The sequence below is a fragment of the Mesitornis unicolor genome, unplaced genomic scaffold, assembly GCF_000695765.1.
Source record: "Mesitornis unicolor isolate BGI_N332 unplaced genomic scaffold, ASM69576v1 scaffold28017, whole genome shotgun sequence".
Lineage (NCBI taxonomy): Eukaryota > Metazoa > Chordata > Aves > Mesitornithiformes > Mesitornithidae > Mesitornis > Mesitornis unicolor.
The window spans coordinates 8,329-32,502 of record NW_010194776.1 but is presented as its reverse complement, the minus strand read 5'-3'; the positions used below and the strand labels follow the sequence as shown (position 1 = coordinate 32,502).

Sequence of the window (24,174 nt, the reverse complement as noted above, 5' to 3'; positions counted from 1 at the left end):
TATCGCCCTAGAAGAACTGGAGAGAGGAAACGTAAATCTGTTCGTGGTTGCATTGTTGATGCCAACTTGAGTGTTCTGAACTTGGTCATAGTGAAAAAGGGTAAGAATTTGAATGAAGCAAGCAACAGGTAGAAGTAGGCACCACGAGCCTGTTGACTCTAGTGGCTGAGGAGTTCTGTAGAATGCGGATGCGATCCCATTCCCTCTGAGCAAAGTGTAGCTAGGAGTAGCATTATTGGCAGGTGAACTCCAAGAATTATCTAGTATTTTCTTAAATTTTTATACATTTTAAACTTGTAATTGAAATTTACTAATTAAATAGGTGTTTAGTAGATGCAGAATTAATTGACATGTTTAAACTTAAATTCTCAAAGGTGAAAAGGATATTCCTGGGCTGACAGACACAACTGTGCCCCGTCGTCTTGGTCCCAAGAGGGCTAGCAGAATCCGCAAGCTGTTCAACCTGTCTAAGGAAGATGATGTCCGCCAGTATGTTGTGAGGAAGCCTCTGAACAAAGAGGGTAAGAAATCGTAATTTTACAAGTCTTTAATTTCATGTGATTATCAGCAAAGAGGTGTCCAGTGAACAAAGTTGTAGATCCAAGAGTTGACTGTCACGGTATGTAAGCTTTGTGAGGTGTAAATTAAGGATAAGAAGTGGCGTTAACCTTGAATGCCCCATTTTTTTCTACCCTTCTCTTTCCATTTATTTTGGTGCAATTTGTTTTTATATGTTTGATATTCTCTGGAGTAATATTTACTAGTGGTTCTAAGAATAATCTTAAATAAATGTCAATAAAACAAGGTTAAACATGAGGTGGAATTGTTTTGAAACGTTTTTATGAGGTGGACGAAAAAGCAGTATGTCTTTTTAGCAGAAAAGACAGTAAAAGCTTGGGCACTGAAAGTTTGTGTAAAAGACTGCTATGTTCTGCATTGTAGGAACTATTCTGTACATTAAAGAATGTGACCTTGGTGGAAATTAGACTGGTGCTTGTGACTGCTGAAGTTGGGCAGGACTGAGAAGTGAAATTTTACAGATGTGTGGGGTGTTGTGTTTTGTTTGCTCATTATGGGCTATGTGGATTTGTTTTTGGAGATAGCACGTTTCAGGCCTATGTGGAATTGTAAAGAGCTTTTTAACACTGGAAATATAATGGCTTGTTCTGAGAGCTGGATGATGAGTTTTCATATCCTTGTCTTAAGTCTAGGGAGAATTACTAAAATCAGGCCTACTGAGAAGCAATAATCTGCTGCTTCTGATTTGTAATGCATTTTTTAGGCAAGAAACCTAGAACCAAGGCTCCTAAGATCCAGCGACTTGTGACTCCTCGAGTTCTGCAACACAAGCGCAGACGTATTGCTCTGAAGAAGCAGCGTACTCAAAAGAATAAGGAGGAGGCTGCAGAATATGCCAAGCTCTTGGCCAAGAGAATGAAGGTGTGTTTGCCCTTACAATTCAGCTATATGGAAAACCTCATGCCCCAGAATCAAGGGATTTGATAAACTTGACTGCACACTTAAAACTGCGCTGTATGTAGCTCATTTTGAATAGGAATTGCCTGCATTGCTAGTCCAATGTTTTTGTGAGCAATTCTAGCCTTTTTTGCCAGTCCTAGAATAGTAGAAATTAACCAGACCAATTCATTTAACTGAAAGCTGAATTTTAAGAAAACACTTAACAGTTACGGCCTATGAAGTTAAGTTTTGCAGTAGCAATTTTAGTACAAATCTAGTTTAGCTTGGATGCCATTATCCTTTGAGTGATAGTTGGAAAAACAAGATCCAGCAGTTGACCTGGATAGAAGATAACTTTGCAAAAAGCTGTTCGGATGAGTTTGCTTTTGCACCTAAACCAGCAGTAACTGCCAAAGCAATACCGCTAGAATATTCAGCATAGTACTTGAGTGTTTCCTGACACCTGGACTAAAACTGAGAGTCAATAGACTTCTAGTATGTTACGGACTCTGCATTACTATTTTTACTGTAATTTTGGACACTAGTCCATACTGTTTAAAAACATGAGTCTGTACAGATTTGGATACTTGTAGAGTTCTGATCTGTGAAGAAGGGAGACTTGCTTTATTTATTGAATTAAATAATCAATTCTTTCTGATAGCTTCCTTCAAGTTGCACTTTTCCCTGGTGTGTGCCTTTGTAGATGTTGTGAAGTGCTTGATAATGTGTAACATATGAGTACTCACTTCCTGCTACTTTGCTTTTCAGGAAGCTAAGGAGAAACGCCAGGAGCAAATTGCAAAGAGGCGCCGGCTTTCTTCATTGAGGGCTTCTACATCTAAGTCTGAGTCAAGTCAGAAGTAAAGATGTAAATGATACAAAAAATAAACCCTTTTTGTGGCTAACTTTCAGTATGAGACTTTGCAGTGCTCTTCTCAGAACTTGTTGCATAAATGTCTTTAGTGAGAAGTTCCAGTTACTAATAACCTTGTGCACGTGTGTTGATTTTTCTACAAGCAAAAAGGGGAGGAGTGCTTGGAAAGGTGCCAGGCAGAAAAGGACCTGGGGATGTTGGTCAACAGCCAGCTGAACATGAGCCTGCAGTGTGCCCAGGTGGCCAAGAAGGCCAACAGCTTCCAGGCTTGTATTAGATATAGTGTGGCCAGTAGGATTAGGTAAGTGATTGTGCCCCTGTTCTTGGCACTGGTGAGACTGTACCTCAAATACTGTGTTCAGTCTTGGGCCCTTCACTACAGGAAGAACAGTGAGGCACTGGAGTGTGTCCAGAAAAGAGCAGTGAAGCCAATGAAGGGTGTGGAGCACAAGTCTTACAAGGAGTGGCTGAGGGAACTGCCGTTGTTTAGTTTGAAGAACAGGAGGCTGAAGGGAGACCTTACTACTCCCTACAACTACCTGAAAGGAGGTTCGAGTGAGATGGGTGTTGGTCTCCTCTTCCAGGTTGCACATGATGGAACAAAACAAAATGGCCTCAAGTTGCGCCAGGGGAGGTTTAGATTGGATATTGGGATAAATTTATTTACTGAAAGAGTGGTCAAACACTGGAACAGGCTGCCCAGGGAGGTGGTAGAGTTGTCATCCCTGGAGGTATTCAAGAAGCGTGTGGGGTGTGGCACTTCAGGACATGGTTTAGTGGGCATGGTGGTGTTGGGTTGATGATCTTGGAGGTCTCTTGCAACCTTAATGATTCTGTGAATTTAACAGCAGTTACGGCAAGATCCCTTATTTTCAAAGGCAAGGTTTTTCAGCAAGGCTGAAGCTCTGCTGCAAAATCAGAGACATGTTAACATTCAGGACAAGTAAGAGGGACTCTTGTCACAACCTGATAGGTTTCTGTTCCATCTCCCCATGACCCAAGGAAACAACATACATAACATTGACAATCCATTTTAACCAGCAAGGTCTGAATTCAGACAGTATGACACCACAAAAAAAAAAGGGGGGGGGGGAGAAATGCCAAAAGAAAACACTTTGAAGAAAAATGGTGGCACATCCCTCTAAACTACCCTGGTAACCAGGCAAAGCTAGCCTCTGTTCCTCCCAGCATCTTCTGGCTACCTCCTCTCCCCACAGAGCTATTGAGATTGGTAGGCATTGCTGGAAGTCTGTAGTGCAAACCCCTGTTGAAGCAGAGTGGTGTCCAGTCATGTCTGAGCATTTTCTAAAAGATGGAGACTCCACAACCTTCCAGGCAACCCATTCCAGTGTTTGACCATCCTCACAGTTAAAATATTTAAGTGACTTTTCCTGTAGTCAAGTTTGTGTCCATTGCCTCTTCTGGCACAGGGCACCACTGAGAAGAGTCTGGTTTTGTCTTCTGCTCCTGACCCACCTCAAGGTATTTAGACACATGAGATCCAGACCCAAGCTTTATTCAGGCTGAACAGTGCCAGCTCTCTCAGCTTCCCCTTGTCTGACAGATGCTCCAAGCCCCAGCTCTCCCTTGTAGAGGTAAGCTCAGACTTGGATGTAGCACACAGACATACCTCACCAGCAGTGAACAGAGGGGAAAGATCACCCCCCTCTACCTACTTTGAAATACATGGAGGATCAGTTTCCTTAAGCCAGCACTTCTGCTATCATCTACCATTAAACTCCCTCTAATTCTCATCTGATTTTGACAGACAAGACAGGAGTTCTTTCCTCCCTGCAGCTTCAAACCCAAACCCTGTATTCATGTATCTTTGGGGTTCCTCAAATGCAGACTTTTGTTCCTGTCTGTTACATCCTCCCTCCTCTCTCAGTAGGCCACATTAAAGGCAGCATATTAGGAAGACACTGTCACAGTTATAGCAGTCAGCATTATTAAAAGGACAGCACTGACAAAAGCAGTCAGAGCAAAACAAAGTCATTGTGATGTTGACAAGATCATAAAAGAAAGGTCGAAAAAATTAGCTGTTCCTGAGCTGCTACCAAAACCAGGCCTGAAGAGATAAGTTTATTATGAATCTTACCCACATGCTACCAGATGGTGCTATGCATATCAGTTTCTTTAGAGAGAAAGGTCTTTAGGGTCTGGTATATTCTTACTTTTATTAACAGATTAATGAACTGACTGCCATACATAAGGGAGTTTGAAAGATACTCAGTTGTGAGGGCCTGAAGCACTTGATAGTAACTGGCAGTTTCTACTGCTTAAACTTTGTGCCAGCCTTACTTCCCCTTCATCTGCCCCATTAAAGAAACAAACCAACAAAAAATACACAAACTTCAAGTAAATCTGCAAGTATGTTATGAGGCAGGAGGTCCACCAGTGTTTCCCATGAGCTAGGATGCATCACTCCTGCTCTTTCCCACCATTCACAAGTCACTAAGGTGCTATGAAGCAATCCCCAAAAGGGGCAGTCGAAAGTCTTTCCTTTTGTCCAACTGTGGGCTGAATTTGCATTTAAGGTTAAATTCTGAGAAGCAGGTAAGTTCCAAAGGCAAAGCAGCTGAACAACTGAAATTTTACACAGGATGTGTACATACTTTATTTTGGGAAATACATTAAAATTGCTTCTTAGTCTAAGATATCTATACAGAATTCAGAATATGCAGAGTGCCCTTTTAAACTCAAGAAACATTTGTCAAATGTACAAAAACATTACAGAGAAACACTTGTTAATCAAAGCACAGTAAATGGATGCCATTTTTCAACAGTTCAAAACAGTCTCTAAACCAGTGCAAATTTTATTGCATTAAAGAAAACTTCCCAGCTCACTTAATAAACTCAAAATTTATTCACACTAACATCCTTTCATCCTCATTACAATAGTTTATTTTAAGCTCCTAAAAGGAGTTTAATGTGCTTCTAAAAACAGCAATCCCTTTTATTTGCACCACTGATTGATGCAGATTGAAAGAACAAATAAAACCCCCATCTGTTTCTCTCCTTCTCTGCAACACAATATACAGCATAGCTGAATACAGAACCAGAGTCCAATTCAACCATTCAGTTTCAAGATTTAAAAGTTACAAGGGTGTGTGTTTGTTTCTTTAAAAAGGTCCATAATGAAAAGCTGATATACAGAAGGCACCTTAAGGTTTGTATTAGTTAAAAAAAACAACCACCAACTTTGCTGAAAATGTACAGTTATGTGAGTAATATGACTTGCTTACCATTTAATGAAATAAAGTTATCTGCATTGAAATAATTGTTGAATTAAGAGCTTTTAAAAAAGAAAACTACTGAGTGGATTCTTCAGTTACTTACATTTTAACAATTTGTTTTAAAAATATAATTTCTACAATCTAATTTAATATACATTTTGAAAATATCCCCTATGTTGCACTTATTCAAGGAAAGCAGTAAACTCAATGAAAGGTATATTTTTCTAGCTGCAGCAATACAAAAAGCCATTAATTCACAGTTAAAATGGAACAGAATTACTCATTCACAAGTGCAAAGTAGCTTGAGCTTAACCAATGTGAAATTCCACCAGGAACAAGACTAAGTTACTTGCAAAACAAATGAATTTAGTTTGAAACACATACACTAAATAAAATATTTTCTGTTAGAATTATATTGTCTAAACTTGAATTATATAAAATGTGAAGGCAGGATATGACTATAAGTAACATACAGATGCTTCTAGTAACATGTAAAAGCTGGTACCTATTACTGTGCCAATACTGCAGCCAAACCAATGGGGTTTATGAAAGTTCTTAAGTCTTGGTAATGTGCCAGAATGTATTTATAATTCATAAAGGTTTAAAATCAGAATTCTTAAATTCTTTTCTTTATGACCCCATTTGTTGTTTTAATTCCACAAAAGTAGCTATTTTGATATAAGCACGCAAGCTATATGTAACTCTTTTATTATAGCTGGGTGAAAGGTGCTAGACAGTATCTTCTCAGCATCACTGATTGCAGTTCAGCATCCTCTGGGCAACAATTCAAGGAAGATTCTCTGTGGTAACTGTTATTCCAACACAAACTTTCTGAGTTCTTGGGCTTACTGAAATCCATTAACAGTTTGCATCTGCAAATGTAATCAGTTTGGTTTACATCCTCACTTTTTGCACACATTGCAGGTTTTGTAGTTAATGCTAATCTGCAACCATTTTCTTCATGTCTGAGCAAGTCTTCCAAAACACACACAGAAGAGTCATGTCCTCCCGAACATTGGCTCTCAAGCTACATGTCAGACAAGAAGGAGTATTTGGAGGCAAGAGTTTTACAAGTGAGCAAAATGCCACTTTTTCTGCATACACTGAGGGAAAAACAGAAGCACATCAAGCTTATTCACACCCTTCCTTCACAACACTTTGTCCAGCTCACTCATGCATTATGGATTCAGATACATTTAGATTATTAGGAAGTAGGGTGTCAAACCAATCAGAAGCATTTGTAGGTAACTAAGTCATTCCTATGTAGCCCAAGCAGTTCATGCTGTTACTAATGTGCAGAGAAGAACATTATGTCTTTAGTACCCAATTTTCAGAAAGACAGAAGTGTTTGCAATGCACTCACAAAAAACTTCTGGAGACTTTTCCCTGTTTATTTTTGTCCAGATTTTCCATCATATGATTATTGAGCCATTCTAAGCTATTTTGTGCCATCCCCTTTTCTTACGCACATTCACAATTCTTTCATCGTACAAATTAGGGAACCCCGTATCTCAGAAAGTTTGCGTAGGAAAACCTGCAGTGGCTACCTGTTTGTAGGAAGAGACCTAAAAGTCAAAGGAAGAGCATGAAGCGCCATCATGCATTTGAAAGGAGAGAAACCAACAAGGGAAAAAAAATCCCACTCAGTTCTTAATTAGTTTCAATTTTTTATGATTCTTTTTCCCCAAAAAAGCACCTCCTTAGACAAAAACCTAATAAACAAATTGCATTCAGAGACCTCCCTTTTCATTTGAACTACGGCTTTCATTCAAGTACCAGCTAATGAGTTAGCTATTAAAAAATAAGCATTAAAAAAAATCCAAATTAAGAACACTAAGCACTTACTTTTGTCATTCTATATTAAAGAATTAATTTCAATAGGCAGATTCAAGATTTCAAGTAATTACATGCAGGACTTCTACCACTCTGAAATCCAGGTACATGGAACAGGAATAGAAGTTAATTTGTAGTGTAAAGAAATGCCAATATGCAGGAGAAACATCAAAGGAAGTTCAATCCTGCAGCTGTCCTTTTCCCCTCAGGCTTCAGGGGTTTTTTTTGTTTAGTGTCTATACCCAGGGAAAGTCTAATATTTAGCACCAGATGCTGTGACACACTCTGCTGGTTCTACAACACTATTGCCTGCTAAATCAAAATTTTCAGGAACAGATGGGAAGGTTATTTTGAAATGAAGGTGATCTGCTTACAAAATATAGTCTATAATAATATTATTTACAATGGTGTCAAACAATTTGGATGTCATAATTATCTAAAACAGCACTCGCTGGACAGATTTTCTCTGTAATTTAACAAGCTGGGAGAATTTAAGGATAACTAAAACTTGATTCCTTGCAAGTTGCATCACATAATCATATGGTTTGTCCATTTAACACTCAAAAATTGTCTTTGTATAGCTGTATGTTTAAGATCAGTACGGAATTATACAGGAAAGTTTGCTATTTTGTACAAGTATTAAGTTGTTTGGACAAATGCTTCAGAGAGACTTTCACTATAAAAAGATGGAACAGCAAATATCAATTATGTAATAGTAGAAGAGAGAAAAATACGAAGAATCAAGCTCTACTCTTCCCTTGTGTTGCAGGTCAGAGATCTGCAAGCAACTATGCATAAATCCATAGAATAAAGGGGAAAAAAATCAATGTGTGCTTTGTTGCTTTTAATCATTGATAAAGCACAATATTTTCATCAGGAGAGAATCTGTCCAAGCAATATCCCCATATTAACTTAGGATCAGCACTTTTAGACAAAATACAAGGAATCAGTTTATAATGCAAATGTATTTTGTCACAAACAGTGCAAATCCTTTGTTTTAGCCTCATGAAAAAACAAATTTTGTCATTTCATGTAAAAGCTGATCTAGACAGATCTTCATCCTTCATCATTTTCAAGAATGAAAATTTTTAAGAAAGAGAGTAGTATGAAGTAAATACATTCATACTTGGATGCAATTACAGTTTAGGCTATGCTCCTATAACATGCTACAGATCTTACTCCTTTTTTCTCTAAGAATAATTCCATCAGAAAAGCCACACCATTAAATTTCAGCAAAAGTCCTGGAATAAATCTTACCATATACCTCAAGTAACAGAAACATTTAAACCGTTGACCAGTATCCAGGCTCTTCTTGCCAAGACTATGACTACTGTAGTCAATTAGATAAGTGAGGTGAAGAAGTGTCTTATCTACTAGAAACAATCTGAAATAAGGATTCATCTTTTCAGATTATACCCTCAAGGACTTCATTAGTGCTAATATATACCTTGAAGACCACATTTAAAAATACATATTAATTGAAATATTGAATTTGGACTAACAGTGCAAAATAATTAACCCACAGGCTAGTGTGAAACCATGGCAGAGGGTGATAAAGAATTCAAGAAAAAGATACTTTTTAAACATACGAGCATACAGTAAAACGCGTAATTTTTTCAGACAGTATGTGTTTGACAAACTTTGTATGTATCCTCATGCCATTTAAGCTTCCCAGCTAATTTTTAGAAAGTCATCAATTTCTGACATGCTTAGTGTAAAAAGCCTATCATTCTTTTGGAGAAAGTGGCAGTACATTCATAGGACCTTCAATTTGTCAGATAGAGAATACAGGAAAACTGAGTGTAAGTTTCTGTTTTTTACAACTACAGACATATATTATGAAAATGTCAGCTAAAGATAATTTAGAATTTAGACTGGGCAAGGGTCAGGAGTGCAGCAACTTTAGGTACTGTGATCTGACCAAAGCAACTGCATTGCTTTGCATTCCAATCCAAGGACTCAAATATTTACATCCATAAATATATACTGCACACCAATAGAAAGATCCTTCTTTTTTAATTTTTTAATTTTTTTTTTATTTTTTAATTTTAAAGAAGTAGTGGAGAATCTAAGTATTTTGTGGCAGGAAAGGTACTTCATTAAAGTACACATAATATTGGTGGCCCTTCAGAAAGTCACCAACTATAGGCTGCTGTTTAATCATTACTTCTTTTGAACAACTTGGTATTGTGGGGAAAAGATTTGAGGATGGAAAAGGAGAAGTATACAGAGGAAAAAAAATTAAAGATCAGTCACTCAAACCAACTCACCCTATTAGTATAGTTTTAAAACATTTTAACATACTTTACGCTGTGTGTCAAGAGACAAAAGACCAGAATATATGTTGTAGCTCAACGAGATTGCTTTGACAAATTGCTCAATTATCACCTTTTGGAATTTAAAGTGTATATATTGCCATGCTCCTGGTTTGTTCACCTCTACTTTTCTCTCACTGAAGTTTAGTGTGTCTTCCTCATTTTTAAATTAGAGGTGCTCCAAAGCACTTCCTACAACACTCAATCCTGCTGCTTGGTGGAGAATCTATTTTCTCCATCTTTTCAAGAACATCCTTTGGTAGATTCTTATGTGCAATTCTGTATTCGCTATCAAAGACCTCTGAAATAGAAAAAGCATAGTTCAAGTTACTTAAGAAACCCTATACAGTGCACACTACCATTCCTATAAAATACTTCTGGTGATTTTTACATAATAACAAAATAATTAACCAGCCACTGATGATTTTTTTTTTTTCAAAATGCATCTTCTCAGAGGACCTGAAAAGCAACTTCATGCTGGAGCATCACAATGCATCACAGTGGATGCTCATTGCTTCTACCGTCGTTCAGTTTGCCTGTTCCTAGGGAGTAAGTCTCTTTGCTTGCATGGAACTAAATGGAAGTCAGGGCAAAGGAGATCAGGGAAGAGTGGGCAATCAGGTGGCTAGATGACATAGGTCTAATATGTGGGTTGGAGAAAGATGGACAAGACTGGGAACAAGTTTTCAGACATCAGGAATTAAAGCTTCAAGCTAATAAAAGTTTGTTTAAAATATCTGATTACTGGTTTCAAGCAAAGTCAAAATTAATGGCCCCATTTGAATTACATTTTCTTAAAAGCAACACCTACGTGAAAAGTGAAAACAGTACTGTTAACTAAAACACAGCGACTGAGAAGTTACTTAGAAACTCATGGATGAAAGTATTTTATACACTACTTTTCATATAACATATTCACATATTTCATACACAGGCACTATGCGTTTAATGGTATTTTTTTTACTTACCAATGTCAATGTTTTCCCTTCCAAGAGACACCAGGGACAGGAAAAGAATTTCTCTGTAAAAACTCCTAGGAAATATTTTGAAGGGCAAGTCAATGAAAGCACCATGTGTTCCAAGTTTAGAAAGTCCGTGTTGAAGATGCTGTTCTTCCATTATGTAGCTGCTGCAACTGTTCTGTTAACCTTGCTTGTGAAGAAAGCGACTGATCTACATGATCATTAATTTAAGGTCTTCTCGCGCCTAAAAAATTTTCCTTAATGCATGAAGTTATATTATTGCCAAATCCCAGCAGCTACATTTTCCATAAAGATGTACATCTCTGCTAGACGTGCCATAAAAACTCCAGGAAAAACTAGAAATACAAAATTAGGCGCCACTTATTTATTAACTCATTCCTGCCCAAGGGTGAAGTACAGGGAGCAGGCTTGTTTCAGATCACCTATACTTTGTTTTTGGTTTCAGAATGTCACAAACTATCTTAGAACTGGTTATCATTAAATAATTATTTTTTTTTCTTTCGGGAACTCGCAAAGGTTCTTCTCTAAGCAGATTAGTTCTTGTTTATTTTAGTAACTACAAACTACCAAAGTAAAGATTATTTAAGATAGCCTTCAAATACAATTTGTATCTGCTGTAATTTACTTCAGAGACTGTGCTTTTGTACGAATCGCTCTTTGAATTGTAGTGCAGATGGCAAAATGTACCCAAAAGGTGTTATTTACATGTCTCCCTTTGTTTGTGGATCATGTTGTATATACTTTTCTTAGCCAGTACTCCAGGTTGGTAGAATTTCAACAGGTATAGCTAGGTAGTTTGGAGAATATTCTAGACACTTGAACAGATTGCTGCATGCTTGTATTTATAAATTTGCTAGATCTGGAGCAACATCAAAATCTGCATAGTCAATATCTAGTTTTCTTATTTGTTTGTGAAATGTCCATTTTAGTAAATAATTACATTTATCCATTTGATTTGAATGAGTTGTGCATCTGGCTACAGAATGCATCTGTAAACGTGGGCATAAACAAATATACAGTGTTTGGTGGACACAAATGAAACTAAATATACCCAAAAGGTTCTTATGGAATTATCATTATGAAGTGTATATGGTCTGATCTTGTTTAACTTCGAGTGGAAAGAAAGTAAGAAGAGCCTTTACCTCTGCCGTTTCACATCTGGCTTAATGTTCTGTAGGAGGAGGTTGATTGGTTTAACAACATTATTGTGCTGAATGCTCAGTTTGATGTTCTCCAACAAAGTGTTTGCTGCCTGCTGATCTTCTGCCACTGTGGAGGGTCTCTTTTCAGAAGAATCTGGGCAATGCAATAGTACAGATTATTAAAACAGTAAAGATTTATTTTTTTCACTTTAATAAGCAGAAGGTATTGCAGAGAGTGAGATATGTATACAGAACCTCTACTCAATCTACAGAAATTTGTTACAATGGAAAGACTTTGCTTGTAGTCTTTACTGCACCACGGCAGTGACAGGTTGCATCAAGTACCCACGTGCAAGAGCTCTCACATGACAGAGAAATACATGTGACTGAAGAGTATCCAACATCAGATGTTGTCTGTGACGGTTTGTTAGATCAGATTTATTGTACTTAAGTTTCAAAAAACTAAGTTCACTCCAAGAACGTTATTTTTACGCAAAGAATAAATAAATAAACCAAGAGAAAACATTCACATTTCTTATCAAAGAAACTTCTCTCATCAAAGCCCTTCTTAAAAGCCACTGACAATTTATTGATGATTTTCGACTACATATTGAAATAGGTAATGCATAGTTGCATCAAACAGGAAAGAAAATTACCAATACATTTACCATCATGATTTGTTGCCTACATTACCACTTCCAGAATAACACTGAAGTACTGCCCCTTGGAAAAGAGTGACTTGTGAGGAAACAGTAAGTACATTTACCGTCCAAATAAAGGGCTCCAGATTAGGCAGCAAGCACATGATCTGTAAATGAACTGTAGACCAGGCTAGTAATCATAATCAACCTAAAGTTTTCATAAAACTGACATAAATAACGGTTTACAAATATAATTTCCTGATTTCCAAGTACTTTCTAACACTGCTGTAGAGCCTAACTACAATACTACTGCTTTTCTTCCACACTTAAAACAGGCCTTTTGCGCCTTTACTTACGTAAATACATATATTTATGTAATTTCACTCATGTCTGAATGCTTTGGGGACGTTTTTTATGTATTATGCTCAAATCAGTATGCTTTTGTAGATGCTGAAACACCAGTGCTCTTGACTAACTTTCTGATCAGTCTTTATTTTTAGGACACCTTTTAACAACCCCTTTTTTCTTCCTTAGAACTAGAATTAGCATGCTACAGAGTTTTTAGAAGTTAATACACAGACTGAGAAATTTAGGGAATTTTGCTGACCAGAAGTAATGAAATCCCAAAGTTCTCATAATCAGTCTGCCTGTTTTTAGTTCCTTCCAAATCAAGTAATGGTAGACAAAGGCTTATTTGACCTTTTTTTAAAATAGTCAATAAGCTGCCAAATGTATATATTAATGGGATGTGTGACCTTTCAATCATTTACAGAAACATAAGATACTTTTAAGTAATACAGTCGTCTTTTACATGCCTGCATAACTATAACCAATGCAAAATGCAAACATTCAAATAATGTGAAGCTTACTTAGTACCACATCTAGAGGAAATCCTCCCACACTGTTTATAAGTGTATGACATATAGAGAACCGGTAACACACCTTTTCACACAGATCATTAAAATATTTTCACAAAATATTAAGTACCTAAGGGATCGCAGATGCTTTACATACTGTAAAAAAAAACAACTTTCCAACTTGATGGGCTGCGTACTTCAGACTCTACAAAACAACTGTTTCTTTCCATAGCCTCTGCTCCCTCTGCTTTCTGCTCCCTCTGCTTTCTGTAACATTTGTTTTACTTACTGAATTTTCTCCAGGCTACATACAGGGGCTCCCCTGGTTCTTGATGGAGGTTGATATTGTCCCACAGAAGTTGGATGTATACTAGCTTGCTGTCTTGAGCAAGAGATGTCAAAGGAAGCTAAAAAACATGAGGAGAGGAGACGAAAGAAAAAAAGTTTTAAAAACATCAATAGTCTTATTATTTTAAAAGTTGCTCTTTTACTAATTTTGCAAACTAAAAAAGGTTTACTTTATTTATCTTGAATCCAACAAACAGAAACAGTTGATGTCTTCTAGAGGAAGCTGCATTCAACCAGAGCAAAGTCACGAGTACTGCAACATTTAATTGCCTTTTCCAGTTTAGCCTAATGTATGAAAAACATACAGTTTTCTACAGATATCTGAAGAAAATACTTATGAATGTGTCCAAAAATATGTTTTGTACACCAAACACATTACTTGATTTGTACATGCCATATCTTAGTCTTTTCTGACCTGATTAAGATTTGGTATGCATGTCTATGTGTTGGTCTTATCAACAAGCAGAAAGAATCTGTATTTGCATAAAAATCTAAACCATTTATTTCAATTAAAAATATACGGCACTCACAACAGTAGCTCCATAATTATTTCATAAAATAAAGTGTCTCTGGAATCACTAATACAATAGAGAATTAGTAGGCAAGAAAAATCTACCACTAGTGTGGCAATTTAAAGTAGTAACTGCAAGATACTATATCCCATATTGTGGTTTTCCCTGCTAATGCATTGTACTCTTCCAGTATGCTTTAGATTTCCTTAGTATCGATCTTCAACAACATTTTTTGGAAAACTGTTCTTGGTTCCAGGTGGAGTTTTTTTTTTTAAATTGAGGGAGAGAATTTTAAAACTACAGTGCATACAAGTAGACAGGAAAACACTACTTCTTTGCATGCATCATATAGAAATCATATAGGTTTCAGAAAAACACCTGATCCTTAAAATGAGAAAAACAAAATACTCAAAAGATAGCATCCATCCACATTCTTTTGTTCTATTCATACAGTAATGAAACAGTGAAGTTTGAATAACAAAGTCTATTAGTGGAAAAGAACAAAAAATACTGACTGATAATTTAGAAGATTTCTATACTGTAGTATGTAATCCACACTGTGGATTACTACGTATTGCAATTTGAGAGTTCTTCACAGGTACATCTTTTTTCCTTCTACATATCCGCCTTCTCTTCAATGAATCTTACTCTCCGGCTGACTAGAATTTGAGTGCTATTTTCACTCATCTTCCTTCAAGATTCCTTGTGAAAAACTAACCTATCTACTTGTATTATAAAAAACTAGAAACTTAGATCCAAGCTAGTCAGAAATTACCTACTCATGTTTTTTGAACCAAACTCTCAAATTTAGCTTACTCTGATATCTACAGTTCTGATATGAGGAAAGCCAACTTACCTGCACTCCATCATTACAGTGTTCAGATGTTATAATGAGCCCAGGTAAGTTGCTAGGTAGATCCAACCGTCTGAAATACCAAACTAGGTTCCAGAAAATTATAGGGTGTTGATTGATGAATTTGGATGTATGAATTACTTGCTCTCCCTCGTTTTCCAACAGTGATTCAAGTTCCTTACGAAGTACCAAAGGGCTCAAGTAGGGTACAGATACAGGGAGAGGGTTAGGTCTTTTTACTAAAGGATCCTAAAAACAAAACAACACACACAAATGAAAAAAAAATATTATTTTAGAAAATCAAAGATTTTTCTTCCAGAAATACTTGTTGGGATTACTTGCCCTGAAAATCACCCATTACACAGTTTCTTCTGATATTTTGAAGAAGCCTCTGGAAGTACTGAACACACAATAACTTTAATAGCATCAGCAGTTTTTACTGTTGAGGTGTTTCTTAACTTTAAAGAACAATCATCTATGCTCTCTCTATTATATGAAAAAGAGAAAATGCTAATTTGTTATAACTTGTTCCTGATTGTGGAGTTTCAGCTATCTAAGCTGGTACTAAGCCAGTGGCAATGCAGATGGCAGAAAAATGTCAGTAATTACATCAGCTGTGGAACTGAATCATGATTTCACTTGTTAAGACAGCTTCTTGACAATAAAAAGCACCAGGAGGGAGAAGAGACACTTTGTTTCACATGCAAGAATAATACAGTATTCTACATGCTCTCTCTTATTGTCTCCTATTCACTCAACAAGTAAACACAAATTAGAGTATATGTAAACATGTGGCAAACGAACAAACTTTCGCTATTGCAGCAGTTTGTTGTGTTACCGTGTTTAGTCTGCTGTAGAAGTTATTTTTAAAACAAACTTTCCATTTCGGAAAGACAAAGACTTCACTGCTAGAGAGAACATTTCAAGTCAAGCAGCACTGTCATACGATGTATGGAAAAAGCAATTTTCAATTAACTGAACAAAGATTTGCTTTTTTGTCACAAGAACATGAAAATATGCTTGGCCATTCCCATTTCCCAAATGGACAAGAAAGCTAGTAGTAGAACATTATTCATTTTAAGTTCATTGCATACAATATTTTGCTGTCAACTGAATGTGCAGCTTCTAGACTTACCACAACTTCTTGCAAACTATTTGGAAGACTAACTGTTGAAATGCCATGAGACGGCCGCTGGGATAGATCAATGTTTTGAAGTGGACCTCCAACACTGTGGCTCCGAGTCAAAGACACTCCCCTTTTTGGTGGATTATTGGCAGGTGCCTTCATGGTGCTGGGATCTTTATTCTGTTCTTCTGCCACACCGCTGTTTGGATTTTAGAAAAGATTATGCTAATATGAAACTATTCAGCATTCCTACAGCAACAGGAAGAAAGCAGAGAAAGCCTGACAAATAAGTATTCCAAACCAAGTTTCTCTATTAATTAGGAATCATAGTTGCCCAGATCTCTCCATATTTTAGTGAAAACAAAACAAAACAAAATGCCTCTCGGAACAGTATAACCATCCCTCCAGAAAACCAGTCAGGTATAACCTAAGACATGATTCTGAAAGCATTGCAGTACTCTATAATTACCATTGCTGTGGTACACCTTTACCTTGCCTAGAAAATAGCAATGTACAGTTTTGTCAACACACAAAGATTATCTTGTTCTGACTATGCTCATTTTTACTTTCGCTTCCTTTTATGTTTACTTTCCCTATATGTCCTAAGTAAAACAAAAATAGTATAGAAAACAATTTATAAGCTTCAAAATAACTGAAAAAATAAAATTGCAAGTGGCAAACTCATCCAACAAAGTAATTTAAGCAAACTCCTACTACAGACTTGTCAGATTTAACCAATACTATCAAGTTGCTTGCAGAGCTGGGAATACTAATTTTGTGCCCCTTATAAGTGAAACTACAAATAGAAACAATTCAACTACAATACAGAAGAAAAAAGCATCAAGCAAAACAGAAAGTGTCTGCTTCCAAATAATCTGCAATGAGAGAGAAAATGTTAATTTAGAGGTTGTCCTAGTTTGAGCTAAATAGAACTCATTTTCTATTTAATGATTTTACTTTTCAGCTCAGTCTCTTCTAAGTGGCTGTACTGTCTGAAACCAACAGTATGTTTTTCCAGACTGTTCACTTCTACAAGTGGTAACACTTGTGTGGTATGTAAACATCACAAGGCCACTGTCTCACCAAGGGTGCCGTATCTGCACCTGCAGGGAGGAGCAGAGAGGACAGATCATCCAAAACTGACCAACTATGTATTCCATCCCACATAAATTGTACTCAGTATAAAGCTGATGGACCACGAGGATCTCGCCCCTTCTCTCCTGTTCTTGCTCTTCTTCTCCTGCAATGCCTGAAGTCCAAGCAGAGCCCTGTTCTGAGATTTTTGTTTCAGTTTTACTATTTGTCACAGAATGCATGCTCAGTACAAGTGTTGAGCGCTCCTATAACTTTCTCTGAAAAAAGAGTGTTCTAGCAAATGGACTTATTTTCCCCCAAAGTACAGTGTCCTTTTTGATAAAATTCTAAATGCTCGGAAAGGAGTAATGCTTAAATTTCTCTGTGTCTTTAAAAGGTGTGTCTCAACAACACTGAGTAGTAGATGGACCTGAAAATTTATTTCTATAGTTCTATCTCTGAAACCCACTCGTTTAGTGCTACAAGCTTACTTCAAATTGATAAAAGCATGCTTTAAACAAGGAAAAAGAATGAGAGGAAACAGACAATCATCAGGTTACAATTGTACTTCACTATATTTGCTACATAAGCAACCCTTCACTTTAGAAGTAGAGGAGAAATACTGTAAGTGTTGACACATTTCTGTCAAAACGAATAACCCTGTTTTACCTACCTCTGCTCAGCTGCAGAGCTCACTTCTTCAGCTATGGAGTGGCTGGACTGTGGGTGATCTGAGAAACTGATCAAGTCAGCAACAGCTGGACTGGACAACAGTTTCTGCTCCAGGGAAAACGTAGTTAATGGAAGGGTACCACTCTGCAAACTATCTCCTGAGGTACTTTGCTTCAGGAAAAAACTAAGTTAAAACACGAATAGGAGGGGAGAGAAATACAAAAGATGTAAGGATCGAGTAATTTAAAATGTTATTATTTTCTACATTTACTGGAAATGTAACAAAGCAAAAATAAGGAAACACAACACTAAAAAGCTTGACAACAGGACAGAAACTTCATCCTGCTCTCTCCACTGCAACTTACATAGGCAGAGTAAATGACACATACAGAGATTTGATCTGCAAAGTAAGAAATCCTATGCTGGATGTAAATCAATGCAAGTGACCTTAGTTTGTCATGGCTCCCAACCAGCAACAGTGCATCAGTAGATGACACATCACTGAAAATGGCTGTTATTGTAACGTGACATTACAGACTAGAAGACCATACATCATTAGACCTTAGCAAAGCAGGACACATTATGTTACCTTGTGTTTGTATACATTCAAAAAATGTTCCGTTTCAGCATTAGAGAACACTAATAGAAGCTCTGTTTCACAGCAATAACCACTACAGTGAGAATCCACTTTAAATTACTTTAAAATAAGTTCCAGCCTTCTTAATACAATTAAAAGAGGTAAAAACAGTAACGGAGATGCTTTAACTGGAGAGCTACTAGAGAAACAAACTAGACCATCTGTAACTAAAAGTGTTTGGTAAATTTAATTTGGGGGAAATGCTTTGCTGTCAGATTTAAAAACTGCTTCAGATGCTTTTAAAAAGTTCATGATCTTTGTTTTAAAAGTTAAGCGAAATTAAAATAGACATACCTTCTGTACAGTTATACTTACAAAGAAAGTATGAAAAAGAAAATAGCAAGCCAACCAGTTCTTTGCTTTTTGACTGTTTTATCAAAAAACTCAGTATTTTACACGGCTTGTAATTTCTTTCAGTAAAATCACAGCAGTAAAACAAGCAGTGACATTCTTGCAAACATCTAGACAAAAATACTGGGAGATACAACTAAGATCTTTTTGTGAAAAAAAAGAACCATGTACAAGTGCAAAGTCAGAAAGAGAGTATCTGTAAAACCCACTAACCTTGCAGAGCCACGTAGGTCTTTAAATTCAACATTAAGTAAAGGCAGGAAAGTACTTTTACAGAAAGGACAGGTAGTGTTTAAGTTTGAATCATCTGCTGTCCATCCAGCCATTATTTCTTCATCATAAACCAAAGCACCACAAGCTCTACATTGAGAGCAGCTTGACATCAATACCTAGAACAGCCAAGATTTAGTATTATCAGTCTTTTTACAGGGTTCTTTTATGATTGGCTTTATAGGCTTAGTATCCACAGCAGTTTAACAGCTATCAGAATGCCAGCTGGGACGCATGAGTTCATCACTTCTTACTCACCATACTCTGAGTTATCTTGTCCATATAACTTTTACCTATGAAATGCAAATACTAATAATTTTTTTGTCAGGTATTTTGAGGCCTGGAAGAAGCATTACCCTCAAATGCTACTAATTTAGTAATTGCAATTTCTCGCTCTTATAAAGCCTTCAGCATATATGAGTTGTTCTGAACTGTGTAAATAAATGCATGTCTACTTTTCTAAAATAATTTTTAAAAAAACAACAACCAAATACAAAAGAAACCTTTATAGTGGTGTGGTGGGTTGACCCTGGCTGGATATTAGGCGCCCATTAAGCCATTCTATCACTCCTCCTCCTCAACTGGACAGGGGGAGAAAAATACAACAAAAGGCTTGTGGGTCAAGATAAGGCCAGGGACATCATTCAGCAATTACTGTCACAGGCAAAGCAGACTTGACTAGGGGAAATTAATTTCATTTATTGTCAATCAAAAGTCAGAGAAGGATAATGAGAAATAAAAATCAATCCTTAAAACACCTTCTCCCCACCCCTCCCTTTCAACTTCATTTCTGATTTCTCTACCTCATCCCCTTGAGTCTTTATATGAGAGACACATAAAAGCATTTAACACACTTTTTTAAAGCAACTGTCACATCTTAGGACTAAAAGTATCAAGCATCTCTGCAGTAGAAACATGACAAAAATTGTTTTGAAAAATCCAACCACAATTAATAATACACAATAATTAATGCATACATTAATACCGAATAATTATATCTTTCAGATATGAGTTCATTAATCTTACCTCCATTGCATAGTTTTGGAAAATGCTGGATAAACTAGTATTATGTGAAGAGCTGTGCTCTGACTTCTCAGAATCCAGAACTTTCATACTTCTTGGGAATGAAACTTCACCTGTACAGAAAGATTCATTTGGGTATTGTATTCAAGGAAATTATAATTCATTCATTCCCAAAGGAAATAATTTCTGCTTGACCAAGACAGAAAATTGCACCAGAAGGTCTCCAGAGATGTGTGTATCTCTGTAACTTCACTCATATTATAATAAACAGCTTCTCTGCTTTACAGCTAAAGCTTATGTTTGTGAAGAACTTTTACACATCCTGTTGATGGCTGCCACCCTTTATAGTTAGTTCTTATAACTCTCATAACTAACTGGAACTAAAAGATACCTTATCAAGATTTTGCTGGACAGGACCAGCTTATGTCCAGTCTGCAAGATAATTCTTCCCCTCTTGATGCAGACTTTATGATTTTGGCAACATTAAAGTAGTGCAAAGCGAGCTAAACCAAACCGCCAGCTGGTACAGCAACACATCTTTTACTCAAGATAAGAATAAAATCTAATTGAATCATATCTGAACTGAAAATTATTAGATTTACTTCATCCAGTTTTGGAAGTGATGGTGGGGGAAGGACAATTCAGCAACAGGTTTGTCTGTGATTCACCTTCACAACTTCAGCTCAAGTAATACATCCAATACCTCCAATTCCACAGTAAAGCAGATGCATTTTTCATGTGTGTTGCATTGGCATTTTCTGTGGGCTCAGGCCTGTAGGGTTGGTTTTGTTTGTCTGTTTTCAGTTTGTTGAGGTTCTTTCCCCTCAAAAGATCTGCCTCTGTTAGTTGTGCAACTACTGCAGTTCCTGAACACTGCTCTGCTTTTCTGTATTAATATCTGAAGAACATTCAGAGTATTATGACTTTAAGTGAAGGAGCAGGTGTTCCTGACTATAATTAGTTACAAATCTTCTTATCACATACACAGAGGAAGTACTTTTACAGTTAAATCCCTATACTTTGTATTAACTTATTATACATTCAACAGAGAGAAGCATTAGCTATTTGCTACTCAACAGAAGAGCACAGAATGGAAGTACAATTTTCCCTGTACTTATCTTAAGAGCTTGAAATTCAGATTACCATAGCTTGCAATGTTATTCCACAACTAACAGTTTTCCCTGTTTGTTATATTATAAACAAGATGGGGAGGAGGGGGCATATCTTACCTGCACTATAATGCTGTCTTCCTACATCTCCATTGCTACTGCTACTGCCAAGACTAGTAGTGCTTTGTGCAAGCTCATTTGTAACTAGCCCTGGGACTCCAGTTCTTGATGACAGATTATCTCCTAAAATATTATCTTCAAAACCAGCAGGGAAGTTAAAGTCTGGACGATTGTTTTCTTCCTTTAATATGAGAAGAAGAAAATTAGCATTTTTGAGAAGTTCCAGATCCATTATTTGACTTCCACCTTTATGCTAATAAATAATTAAAGTAGTGAATTAGGACAAAAACCTAATGTAAAAAAATTATTAGATGTAAGATAAATCTATACAACTCCAAAGAGAGTAGATATTGGATGAACCAGAAGAATATTGCAAAAATGAAAGATTTTAGCAGTGAAAAAATTTATCTGAGGATCAAACTGAGTGACAAAGCAACAGGGATATAAAATTCTATATTACAGAAGAAACAGGAAAAATGATGCAGAAATTATGATTTGGCAGACATTAAATAAAATGAAGGAATTTTCAGAAAAGAGGTCTGAGCTGAAGTCATATTTTCAGAGTTGAAGACAGGAATGAAACATGCTGCATCATTTCAGCTGGTAGTAACACAGTCACTAAGACAGGATGTGACAAAGTATAGTAATTAGATATTAGAAAAGGGAAGTTGCAGAAATAAAAGAGGAAAGAATGAAAAGATCCTTGAAGGAAATTAAAATAAATCACATTAAGGGGATTATGATGTGACAATAAACAAAATTCTGTAGAATAGCTCAGCATAATAAAAAGGCACACAGAAAAAAAACCTAAAGAAAGCAAGCAAACCAGTGGGCTTTCATTGTCATAAGCAGAGTCTGGTTAAAATGAAAAAAAAAAAAAAAAGTTTTTTATTTAATAGAAAGGACCCTGTTAGTAACATCAGCTAATTAATTTCATGCAGAAATAAAGCCAGACAGCTATCTTCCTTTTTCCCACATTTTATGGAGGTTGGGGAAAACAGAGAGAATTTGAAAAAGGAAACAAGAAGCTATCTTAATAGCTTGAAGAGGGGAGACAGAAGATCCTTAAAGCTAAACAATAGATCAAGGGGTAAACTACATCAAGCACAGGCCTTTGTAAGGGAAAAAACTCTATTAGAAGGCACAATAACAACATGTATATGGAAAGGAGAAATTTATAACATTCATCTCTCTGTCTCCTCTTTCATTCATGCCATTATACTCTGAAATGTTTTACTCTGAAAAAGACTCTGTTAATCAAGTGTGCTCACACAAGAACCATGACATTTAGTTTCCAAATTCCTGACAAGTGAATTTACTAGATCTCAGACTGTCCTTTACTACTTTCAACTTTAATCTCTACCTGATTTCTTTTGTGATTTGTGTTCACAACCTTTTCTTAATTTTTCAAAATAAGACAGGCAGTATGATATCACTTAAGATGACACAATTTTGTTCTTACTAGGTTTTCTTTAAATATAAAGATAAATAGATAAATAAATAAATGGGGTGAGAAGAAATATTGAGAACAAAAAGTTGACGTTTAAGGTTACTGCAGCAAGACCATTTAATTTGCTTTTGTCTGAAAGGTGTTTTTTTTAATGACAGAGGAAAACTCCACCATACATACAAATTTTATTAGTTAATAAAAGTCAGTACTTAAAAAAACCCATCATCTTGTGAAGCAGTCTTCTAAACAAAGAGGTTACTCCTCTAAATCTGTCTCCCCAAATTTTCCATATAGAAAAACACTTGCCTCATCATCTGAGTAACTATATGCTGAAGTTACAACTCCCCACATCTTACTGGCCACACTGGCAGCCTGCTTCATGCCTGATTTCAGAACATCCATTTTTGGTCCAGACAGTATATTGTCCAACTTCAGATTGGATAAAGTTGTTACGACAGATCCTAATGAGCCATGCGGAGAAGAACGACCCAGTCCTGTCAAAGATGAGGACCGCTCCTTTTGAACTCGTGGATGAGTTTGCTGCTTTGGTTGTTCAGTGAATGTTTTGGATCTGGAGACAGATGGACTTCTCCGATTTTCATAAGACTCGGGGGCTGGCAGGACAGGATCCAGAGGCAGGCTTGACCTCCTTTCTTGGGAACGACCAAGTGTGCCAGAGGCTTCTGTTTGCCCGTCTGGCTTGTGCAGCTCCATGCTGGGAAACTTACTACTCAGTGGGTTCTTCAGATTCATATAGCTCTCTATTTCATCCGCCAAATTACGTGCTGCAACTGGTGACACCAGCTTTTCCTCAGGTTCTGGATTCCTTGGCTGCGTGCTGTCAGTTGCCAGCAAAGATAAAGGGTCTAAGCCTACTTCAACATCTTCCCTTTCAATAGGCTTAACCACTCCATAAAAGCTATTCCTTTTAGTAGTTGCATCTTTGGATTCTGGTTTCTGGTTTTTGGACTCAGCTGACTGGTCAAGGTTCGTGTCTTCCCCTGTGGTTATGTTTTCATCTCTTCCATTTTCAAGCTGCTCCTGTCCTTCTCCAGGTTCTTCCAGCACTGATGAAGACTTATGTTCCAATTCCCAGTCACTCTCAGTCACACAACTCCAAGTGCCGCTTATGACAGAAACCTGCTGGTCAACAATACCTTCAAAGCTGTGGGATGTATTCGTATGACAGGGTGAAGTTTTGGCCCCGGATAAAGCTGCTGTCAGGATCTTGGCATCTGCTCCCATCATTATTGCTATTTCTTTAGAATGCAAATCCAAGCTGCCTTTTTT

General features: G+C 36.8%; 2 protein-coding genes across 2 annotated transcripts in view; one reads left to right on the top strand and one right to left on the bottom strand.

Annotated features, from left to right (window-relative positions):
* The window catches only part of RPS6 (ribosomal protein S6), a gene marked incomplete at its 5' end in the record, with an annotated part of 4,029 nt that extends 1,662 nt beyond the window's left edge, over positions 1–2,367 (top strand). Inside the window, 4 exon segments of the mRNA XM_010187918.1 lie at positions 1–100; positions 375–521; positions 1,283–1,440; positions 2,227–2,367. The exon segment at positions 1–100 is cut by the window's left edge and continues 9 nt beyond it. Coding sequence (XP_010186220.1) covers positions 1–100; positions 375–521; positions 1,283–1,440; positions 2,227–2,322 — 501 coding nt within the window.
* A 7,373-nt stretch (positions 2,368–9,740) lies between these two features.
* DENND4C (DENN/MADD domain containing 4C) overlaps positions 9,741–24,174 on the bottom strand; it is a gene marked incomplete at its 5' end in the record, with an annotated part of 22,620 nt that continues 8,186 nt past the window's right edge. The window contains 11 exons of the mRNA XM_010187917.1: positions 9,741–10,017; positions 10,685–10,749; positions 11,842–11,995; positions 13,629–13,746; positions 15,056–15,301; positions 16,188–16,377; positions 17,926–18,108; positions 19,126–19,301; positions 20,209–20,318; positions 21,435–21,615; positions 23,191–24,174. The exon at positions 23,191–24,174 is cut by the window's right edge and continues 155 nt beyond it. Coding sequence (XP_010186219.1) covers positions 9,881–10,017; positions 10,685–10,749; positions 11,842–11,995; positions 13,629–13,746; positions 15,056–15,301; positions 16,188–16,377; positions 17,926–18,108; positions 19,126–19,301; positions 20,209–20,318; positions 21,435–21,615; positions 23,191–24,174 — 2,544 coding nt within the window. The remainder of the gene's footprint in view (positions 10,018–10,684; positions 10,750–11,841; positions 11,996–13,628; positions 13,747–15,055; positions 15,302–16,187; positions 16,378–17,925; positions 18,109–19,125; positions 19,302–20,208; positions 20,319–21,434; positions 21,616–23,190) is intronic.